Consider the following 10,518-nt stretch of genomic DNA (forward strand, 5'->3'; position numbering starts at 1 on the left):
AATTGTGGAAAGTTCTTTACATTCTCCTGCACGATTTCTGAACCATCAGCAGTGACCACCCTGAGGCTCAAATGGTTCAGAAAACCTCAAATTTTTTAGGTGCTCCTCCATATATGAACTTGACTTGTGCTCTTTTCTGCATTACTCTTACTCCATATGCTCTCCCTGGCTTCTCAGTTTAGACTTTTATTTGTATCATTTTTTTCCAATAAAGGAATCAGAGGGTGTTCACCTGAGCATGAAGAAAAAGGAGCTATCTATCTATCTTACATTCAACAAGCAAACTAACATATTGACAGTTTTCTTTAGCTTATAGTATCAAATCTGCAAACATGTCATCCTCCTTTCATGAAAAGTATTTTCAGAGGTATTAATCTAATGCACTGTGCTTCCAGTAATTGGTCAAAGTCACCTTCTATTGATTGTCTTTTTCTATAAACTTTACTGACTGCTCTCCCACCTTTTTAAATTTTTTTTTTTTTGGTGTGTTTTTATATGTATGTGCTTCACTAATTAAAACTCTCATTTTTCCTCCTTATTCTGTCTCTACCCATTTTGCTCTTTAGCAGAAAAGAAATGGTTTACAGATGAGCCGGATAATGCCTATCCCAGAAACATTCAAATCAAGCCCATGAGCACTCACATGGCCAATCAGATCAATCAATATAAATCAACAAGCAGCTTGATACCACCAATCAGAGAAGTTGAAGATGAATGTTGACTCCTTTGAGGCCAGAACTATTTTTTTAAAGCCTGACAAACTTCATGAATGGTGATGTGACATTTATTCCTCTTACATGCTGAACCACTGATGGAGAAATTAAGAAGGGCAAGCTTAATGGGAGAATAAAGTAGACGGATCTCTGTTTGTCTGCCTTTAATATTGCTTCCATGTATTTTGGAAAAAATATTATTTCATTTATAAATGAACATAATCAAAATTAGTCGTGTATAGCCTCTAATGTTTTAAATTATTTTTGTTTATTAGAAAAAAAAATCTATTTTTCTTTTTTTTTTTTTTCCATTGTCAAGTATTTCCCTTAAAAAAAAAAAAAAAGAAAAAAAACTGCATATGTGGCCAGACTCCTAAGATTCTAAAAACCCCCAAACCTCAGTCTTTGGTTTAAAGGAGAATGATGGTCACAGTTATAAAAACATGTAATTAAGGGGGACAAAAGATATATTTGCAAAAAAAAAAAAAAAAGAAAAGAAAAAAAAAAACAGAAGAAAAAAGGTCCAACTTGTATTTTAGTAAATCAAAAAAAAAAAAAAAAGAAGAAAAAAAAAGGAACAGTTCACCGAAATGTCTCTTTACTGGCGGATGTGTATTTTGTTCCACATTGACACCAGCTCTTAATAAACTGAACTTATTTATTTTCGATGTTGAAAGTTATATTTTCCTACATGCAACATTCTTCCAAAATATCCTTTGTTTTGTTACCACACACAGATCATCTTAATTGCCACTGACATTGAGGTCCAACAACCCCACGCACTCTGTGCCCTCTCCTCTCTACACCACTTGCGCACACACACTCCCCCAGCATCCTTGATCACTTACTTTCTGCCACACTACCACAGTGACCGCCAGTACCCTAAACCAAAGGCCACATAGATAAGTTGCTCAGAGCCAGCACTTGCTATCAATGGTGAATCTGACAATTCCACTCTGCTTCTCAGTAGCAGTTGCTAATTCCAGGAAGGCAAGCTTGGCAATTCCTCTTCTTTTGCCATGTATTTCAGTGCTTTAATCCAGAGTGCTTAAACAGTGTGTGAAATCATAAGTTATAAGTCTTCGCATCAACCATATTTTTTTGGTTCCTTACCTCAAAAGTGCTGATGCTATTGCATCAGTCGTATTTGGTTCAAATTCTTCCTGATATTTGTAGAGGTTTAGCTCCAGATCTTTGCACTTAGGTGATATCTCATACCCTGGTAAAAGGCACTGAATCTCCTTTTGGTGAGTTCAGATCAGGACAAAAACTGGTTTAGTGTCAGCTCCATAACCTTACAACATGCTGTTCTCAGTTAATTCCTACACACAGCAATGCTTTTTTTTTTGGTTTAATGTAATCTATATTCACTTTGCTAGGACACAACACATAAAAGTACAGAAATAACCAATAAAAAAATAAAAGTAATGAATGTATTTATTATGATAACTTACAAAAGGCCTTTGATGGGTGCCTTTTGTGTTAGTAGTTTCACAAAGTTGCCAACAAGCTTTACAGTTGTCAGAAAAAAATGTGATGTTTCATGTCTGTGCTGCAGTATGTATCCACCCAAGCATTTGATGTTCTAAATGACTCAATAACTCTCTCTGTCTCAAATTAGCAACATCTAACACAATTGTCTGAAGGGAAAAAAAAAAAAAAGAAAAAGAAAATTAAAAAAAAAGGCTGAGCTAATAATGATTAAAACAAAAAAGCATAGGACCCAGTCATCAGGAAAGGCAGGTTTTCATTGTGCAGGTTAACTTTAGGCTTTGTAATTTTGCAGAATTGTTAAACACCACAATAAAACATACTGTGGTACTTTTAGAGAAATATCAGTGAATCAAACAAATACAAAGCAGTTGAACTTATTGTGAAAACAATGATGTCCAGTATGTAATCCAACATTTAAGGTAAACTATCTCAGCTTTAATGTTTGTCCACTGGCTGCAGTACAAATATAACCATACTAACACCTAATAGGCTTTATTCTGGAGTGACTTCTTGGACTGTGATTACTTTGTTGTTACATTTTGTAGAGTAGCTATTTAAAGACAATAACAAGACTTGTTAATACAGTATCTGTAAAATTGGATTGTTTAAAATATTTCACTCTCCTACAAAGCAACAATGTAAGCAGTTTTTTCATTATTAGTTAGGGCATTTTAACCCATTTCACAGGTCCCAAAACAAAAGATGATTCTGATGAGTTCTTCCAATCTATGCTGCTTCAGCTAGTGACACATTATAATCTATATCCAGTTTCTAATTTGGGTCATGTTAAGCCTTTACTTCGAAGTCAGTGCTCCTTTTTCATTTATGAACTGTATTCATATTATAAGCAAAACAAACAACAACAAAAAAAAGCTGGTACTGAGTACAGGAGAATTTTCAAAATTTGTGTTCAACTTCACCAAGTAGATGTGGGGTTTTTTCTTTTTTTTTTTTTTTTTTCTGTAGAAGACTGGTGTTTATTGTAGGGGCATAGAACATTATATCTTATACTTTATCATATACAGTGCAATTTCTGAGTGTCCTTCCTTCAGAAGGGAGCATTCATTGGATAAAACATACTAGCAAATCAAATACAACACTCCTACCTAGCTAAGGTTTGTGTGTCTTTGTCCAGTTTAACCCCAAAATATCATGCTGCCAACTTGTACATAGACAAAGAACAAGATCTAAATAATACACTTGCACTGTCTGCCAGCAAAGATAGTTCCACATGTAATGATAGATAGAACAACAGCTGCAGAGAGCGAGAAAAACAAATATAGTTAGAGTTTTGCATTTCTCATTTCTAGAAAAGCTAAGAGCACTCAATAATCTTTTGTTACTCCTCTTTTTGATGATCAAAGACACAGGACCGACTTCTGGCAATTAGATGGCATAACATGAAGAAAACCTGTTGGACATCTTTGGCATTCAGCCATTAAAGGCTACAATAAGGTCAGCACCAGTATTTGGATGTAGGCAAGTAGCCTAAGTGACAGCTGACAGACCATATGATATCGCATGTAGAAATAAGTTTTGATCTTCATTAATAATTCTTACTCCTTCCTCAAAAGGTAACAATGACAACCAAAAAAGAAACAGGGAAAAAAAAAAAAAAGAAGGAATTCCAGTTTTTTTTATTAATTGCCTGCACAATTAACACTCACTAAAGAATTTTGGGGGTTTTTTTGGGTAACTCGGATAGAGAGTGTGTCTCTGTGTGTGTTTGCATTGATGCATGTTCACATATATGTATGTGTGGACATGCATTCATATATATATATATATATGAAGATGACTAGCACATGGGGAAATTGTACCTACCGTTTCTTCTTGCTTTGATCCAAAATAACAGCCATTCTTGTTAGTTATGTTTGTTAATGGTTCACTGACAGAAAACTCTCTCACTGTTGGAGGAGATGTGTGCTCCTGGCTCCTCCTCAAACCCATGCACAGGTGTACTCCCACATTTCCAGAAATTCTGCTGTCTCCTGGCTATTATTTAAATTTGGCCCCTGAAGCCTGTTAAACACTAAGATGAAAGGCTAAAATTGTCTTCTGATGAGGTGCTGTTTGGGTGCCAACACAGCAAAAGTTAAGATGTAAAGAAAACAAGCTATTCAGAGTCTAAATGCAAGTTTTTAAGGCATCCATGTAAGATGATAACTATACAAAATATTTATTACTAGGGAAAAAATGCAAACAATTCCTTGCATTTTTCAAAAACTTTCTAAAACTGTCACCTGCATTTTAACAGCTTTTCTTCTTTCAAATCAGCATTGATGGGCAAACAGTAGATGGTACATGTGGCAGAACATACAAACCACTTGAAGTGGGGCATGATTAGTTATAAGTGCTACAGGTTAATGAACAACCTTCTTATTCCACCTGTAACACAATGGGACCCTGCAGCTGTAAGCACGTGGCTATTTACAGTTCATCTTTGATGGGAAAGCAGGTGCTGCTTATACACAGTGAAGGCCAGGAGCTTCAGGATAGTGAGGATCCTGTGACCCTTATTGAGCCACACAGATGTATTGAAAGAGTCATCAGCAGCTTACATGCTGTTGTAGCAGGCAGCCAGGTTTAGTCCCACTAAAGATATTTTTTCCCTATTTCTGAATTTTAAAGAAGACAAACACCACCCAATGACTCAGGCAGCACAGATTTGAAAAGACTTAATTGGCCTCAGCCAAATGTGGAAAAGGGGAAAAGTAGTTTGTTTGTGATGCACAGGAGACACTACAAAAGCATTGTCTATAGCCTTTTATTACAGGGTGTTGGGTGGTAGTCAGCAAGCTGGTGGTTGTTCTTCAGTTTTTTTTGGCCAGTATAAGAAAGATCTGCATTTCTTGAACTCTTCACAGGGTAGGAGAAGAGAAAAATTATAATAGCATGTTCTCATTCTGACAAGACTGTATTTGTTGGGGTTTGTGTGTGTGTAAACTACATCTAACAACTACTGCAATAATTGGATGCATAACTAATGTATAGTAAAAAAAGCAATAATTTATAAATGGGTAATTATGTATGTTTTCACTGCTTGGTCACTCACTGGGAAATCCATAAACATGTAGCAACTTCCCTGTTCTAGCTTACTCACTTGGGCTCAAAGTTAAAAACAGAGCAGGTGCGTAAATGGTTTTATCAAGAAGTATGTTCATAAGGGCTTCTGGATCCCACATTGAGTTCAGAGTGTGTGGAGGGGTATTTTGTTTTTAAAGCTGTTATCATTGTGCATTTACTTAGCACCAAAAGAAGTGTGCATCTGACTTCTAATCTCTAGTCTCAAATGTGCTTAAACAAAACAACCAAGTGTGTGAAAGGCAGTGTTATTCGAAGTGAAAACAGAAATCCTTTCCTGTATTACATTGGGTTGGCCTGGGAATATCTGTCAAAGTCAACGGCCAATGCATAGAAAAATTCAGGGGAAAGGATAGTTCTCTATTTTCCCTGTTCTGTTTTCCTTTCCCTGCCAACTCAACCACCAATATTTCCAACATTTGAATAAGCACTTTTTATTTCTTTCTTCATTCTAGGGGTGTTAGAACAATCCCAGGTTTAGGGGATATAGTGCTTTTAAATTCATTATATATGCACACCAGGTCTCCTAATATTCTGTTAGCAGGCGTAATATTTCTAGTACTTTTGTACTGAGCAATACTTGTAGGTGTGGGTACAGTCCCCATCTGAAATAATGGAAGGAATGGAGCAACTGTTGCTGCTGCCTAGGATGGTACGTAGGCCTACAGTATTGACAACTCTGCCCCAGCATTTATCAAAGCTGTATTATACAATTAATGTATCTATTCTGCACAGATATTCTCTCCTATAGAACATGCACCCACATTGAAATGATATAGTTTATAATGTGCAGTAGTCTATATAATCAAGTAAATTCCACTGAAGTTAATAGAATAGGACTGCTGGACTAATGTATCTATTTTATATAATGATCAAAACGAGAAGGGGAAAGGGGAAGGAAGAAAAAAAAAAACCAAAATATAAAATACTTTTTTTAATCACTTTGGGTCTAATTAAGAACAACATCTAACTTATGAAGCTAAACACAGTAACGCTGCATCTAATTAGAACCCTAGTGAGGTTGAGAGAAAGCTTCTTACTGCTTCAGTCAATGAATGCATTTTAGAGGAGATCTTTATAACTTCTTTAAAAAAAAAAATTCAACAAACCACCACCAACACAACATATATGCAGCTAAATATATGTAACAGAAAAGATTTTTTCAGTAATGAAAAACTTATCATATGAGCACTTTGTTGGCTGGACAATAACTGACAGGAACCACATGAAAAGGTCATCAGATGTTATCTCAAGTTTTCCTTAAGTAGGAGTTAAAAAGTACCGCTTCTGCCATGGTATAGTTTGGGACAGATACACTTATCCAAATAAAAGAAAAGTTGATGTAACTTTAACTACTGCATTTCTGTAGAGTTCAAAGCTGATAGTTTTTTCTTCCTTCAGAAAAAAATACACATATACAAGAACACATATAGAATATATTTTGATGGCTACACGTCTTTTTAATTATGGTTTGGGAGTGGGGTTGAGGGATGTAAACTGAGAACCAGCTATCATCTTAACTTAAAAGTTCATCAAGAAAAAGGAGTATGACTTCATCATTTTACTTTGTACCATTATGGGTTGGTGAGAGAGAACAAATGCTGGTGCTCAGAAATGATCTACCTGACTTTGTCATATGTAATATCCAGTGATAAATATATTGTCCTGTAAAAAAGGTTTGTACATAACTTGTACATGGTTTCATTTTGTATTTTTCTCAGATTAAAATTTATGTATTTGTGTTCTAAAAGCAGGAGAGATTTTTGCGTTTTCTTTTTTCCTCTTCAAGACAGGCTTTGTCCCATAAAGTTATGCAACATGCATAACCAAGTAATGAATACTACTTTATTCACTAAAATAATGCTGTTAATACTTCAAACTAAGCCTAACCCAGCTGTTTATTTTCCAGAATCAGCCCCTTCCTCATAGTAATTAACATCAGCTGCCACAGAGAATCCTGTGAGGGTTGTAAGTGAATAATTCTGCAGTAACAACAAACATCACGCTAACACCAGTCATGTAGTCAAATACAATTATAAGCTGGTATGATTTAGCTACTTTACATGGTTGAACAGAACATCTCATGGAACCTTTAGCTCCAACATAGGTCAGGTTATGACGGATTGACAATTTGGCTAAGCAGTCCAAAGATTTTCTAATCTCTCATGACAAGTACATTTAAAATTTATTTGAAAGATTCGGACTATGCTTCTTCTAGTGCAGTGCAGGAACTAGGTATAATCCTACATGCAACTGTACAGTTGTTTTAAGTTTAAGAATAATTTAGTCTCCTGTTGAAGTCTGTAAGATTGCATGCATGTGCCTGGCATTTTGCTATTTAAAATAACCTTATCATTAAAGTTAACATCATTAATCTTCTGTGCAGTAGCATCACCACAGTGATTTGTAATCAACCACAGTGTGATAAACCTTGTTTTGATTCTGAATCATGGAGAGGAAAGAAGAGCGGAGCACTGCAAAATACTCAGTTAAGCATCAAAAAAAAAACCCAAAAGTCCAAATAGTTAATTCGATCCTAACTTGGACCTGGTATAAAATGGCTACACTGGCATTTTCTAAGCAAATAGAATGTTTCAGGGGGAAGAAAAACAAACAAACAAACAAACACCAAAAACCCCCCACAAAATCAATGCACAACAGTATTTGTGCAGGACTATCGAGAACTGTGTAACAAACAGGCTCAGCACCTCTGTCAGTGAAGAAAACTGGTCCAGCCCTCACCTGTCAAAACCATCCTTATGTACTTTCACTGGATAAGGTAGTTTGTGTACCATAAAAACCTTGATGTTGGCCTAGAGCAGTTTAATGAAAGGACCCCTCTGTGTTAGTAAATCTGCATGGAGATGTATACTAGGCGTACTTTAGATCTTACTCCTTCACATCATGCCTTTGTGGTGTCAGGCACTAATTAGTAAGCTTGACTTCTAATTACTGAAGGCAAATGATAACAAGAAAGTGAGGCACAACCGTGTAAGCCACCAAGAACAGGTATCCATTTTAAGATGAGAAGATAATTCTTCATCACAGGTTTAATCTGCTTCCTGCACAAGAATCCATATCACAAAAGAAGTATTTATCCATACATAGTCATTCATTAATATATGAGTGTGCATTTGGATGTGAATATTTTTATCTGCACATATATATGTCACTACCTAATAATTTTTTTAGGGTCTTGACTGCTAAATGGCACAGTTTGCTGCCCATAGAATAGCTAAACTAAGAAACTGTTTTGTTGTGTATCTACAGTCCTGTTTACTCACTAGTACAAAGGTTAGGCTGAGCAGCACCCTATGCAGTCCCTCTGAAATGATGTGGTAGTCTTACTCAGCAAGTGGTTGCACTGAATGAACAGGCTGCTCACACCTTTTCTGGCCTATGAGGCAGTACTACTCGCCTTCCACCATACTTCAATTAGGATGCAATTGCCTTTTGCTGTATATGATACAAATTTTGGTTCAAGCTAGGGAGGTAATTTCAAAGGCAAGGTCAAACATGCCACACACACGCAAACCCACACACACGCACACACACACAAAGACTCTCAAATATCCTGGGACTAGACTGACTGCCAGTGTGTTGTGGTTTAACCTCAGCTGGCAACTAATGGTGGGATGGAAGAGCTTATCGGACAAGGAAAAGTGAGAAAACTCATGAGTTGAGATAAAGACAGTTTAATAGGTAAAGAAAAAGCTGTGCACACCAGCAAAGCAAAACAAGGAATTCATTCACCTATCAGCGTTCATGTGTTGAGCCATCTCCAGGAAAGCTGAGCTCCATCATGCGTAACAGTTACTTGGGAAGATAAAAGCCATTGCTCTGAACACTGCCCTCCTTCCTTCCTCTCCCCCAGCATTATATACTGAACATGATGTCATATGGTATAGAATATCCCCTTGGTCAGTTGGGGTCAGCTGTCACAGCTGTGTCTGCTCCCAACTTTTTGTGCTCTCCAAGACTACTCACTGGTGAGGTGATATGAGAAGCCAAAAAGGCCTTGTCTCTGTGTAAGCACTGCTCAGCAATCATTAAAACATTCCTGTATTATCAACACTGTTTCCATCACAAATTCAAAACACAACTTCATACTGGCAAGTAGGAAGAAAATTAACTCCACCCCAGCGAAAAGCAGCACATAGGGCCACAGTATCTGGCTAAAAGGAGATTCTAATCCAAACAGGAATGTGAAGCCACTGTATGATCTGAACAGGTTAAGGAAAAAAAAAAAACAACAAACAAACAAACATGAGAAGGAAGATGCAAGTAATGTAACTTGCTATTGAAATGCAAGACATTTCAGCAATTCCTATCACATTATTCTTTTGTAGATGTATATAAAAGCTGTAATATAACTTGCAGTGAAGTATATGAATAGCCTCAGAAAGCCTGAGATGTTACTGCGTCAAATGCTGGATGCCAGGCAAAGGATGCAAGTGAATCCTGCTACTAGTATTCAAGGGGATATCTCTTGTCTTACAGTGCAAGAGAAAAACCCATGCTACCCCAGAACTGTCCTAAGCAAATGGGGATATGAGGCACTTACACATACGTATCTTGCTCAAGGCATAGGGTGGGTGGAAGGAGGGAAGCTTCAGGTCCAAATCGACAGCACAGTTTCTCATTCAGAGCCCTTTGCTGGGCCTGCTTGCTACCTGGCTCACTGTTTGCTGGCACTGTCATATGTAATCACACCTGGGGAGCTTGGAGAAAGGCTGCATGGCTGGGACCTGCACGTTCTTCGCCTGGATTTGCTACCAGCTTGTCCCAGTGGGGCAGCATTCTAAAACTGATGAGGACCGGGTGGCCTCCTGTGCCCCTAGGGAGAAACTGGTGTGCTGTGCTGTGCTCGCTCCCTGAAATGCCTGTACACCAATGCGCGCAGCATGGGGAATAAGCAGGAGGAGTTAGAATCCTATGTTCGGTTGGGAGATTATGATCTGGTGGCAATTACAGAAACATGGTGGGACAGTTCACATGACTGGAATGCGGTCATGGATGGCTACACCCTTTTCTGGAAAGACAGGCCAGCCAGGCGTGGTGGTAGAGTTGCTCTCTACAACTACGAATGTACTAAATTCTGCCCAGGAGAGGATGAGGAATGAGTTGAGAGTGTATGGCTCAGGATCAAGGGACAGGCTGGCAGGGGTGATACTGTTGTAGGTGTCTATTACAGGCCACCAGATCAGGCTGAGGAAGTTGATGAGGC

General features: G+C 37.6%; 1 protein-coding gene across 30 annotated transcripts in view; it reads left to right on the top strand.

Moving 5' to 3' along the window:
- Positions 1–7,044, top strand: part of KCNMA1 (potassium calcium-activated channel subfamily M alpha 1) — a 476,353-nt gene extending 469,309 nt beyond the window's left edge. For 18 of the 30 annotated variants that reach the window (XM_071811786.1, XM_071811785.1, XM_071811784.1 and 15 more), the window contains one exon: positions 567–7,044. In XM_071811786.1, coding sequence (XP_071667887.1) covers positions 567–721 — 155 coding nt within the window. In that variant the 3' untranslated portion in view covers positions 722–7,044. The remainder of the gene's footprint in view (positions 1–566) is intronic. The other 12 variants (XM_071811779.1, XM_071811788.1, XM_071811792.1 and 9 more) reach the window with 1 other exon arrangement.
- The last annotated feature ends 3,474 nt before the right edge of the window (positions 7,045–10,518 follow it).

Source organism: Patagioenas fasciata, chromosome 8, assembly GCF_037038585.1.
Source record: "Patagioenas fasciata isolate bPatFas1 chromosome 8, bPatFas1.hap1, whole genome shotgun sequence".
NCBI classification, from domain to species: Eukaryota; Metazoa; Chordata; class Aves; order Columbiformes; family Columbidae; genus Patagioenas; species Patagioenas fasciata.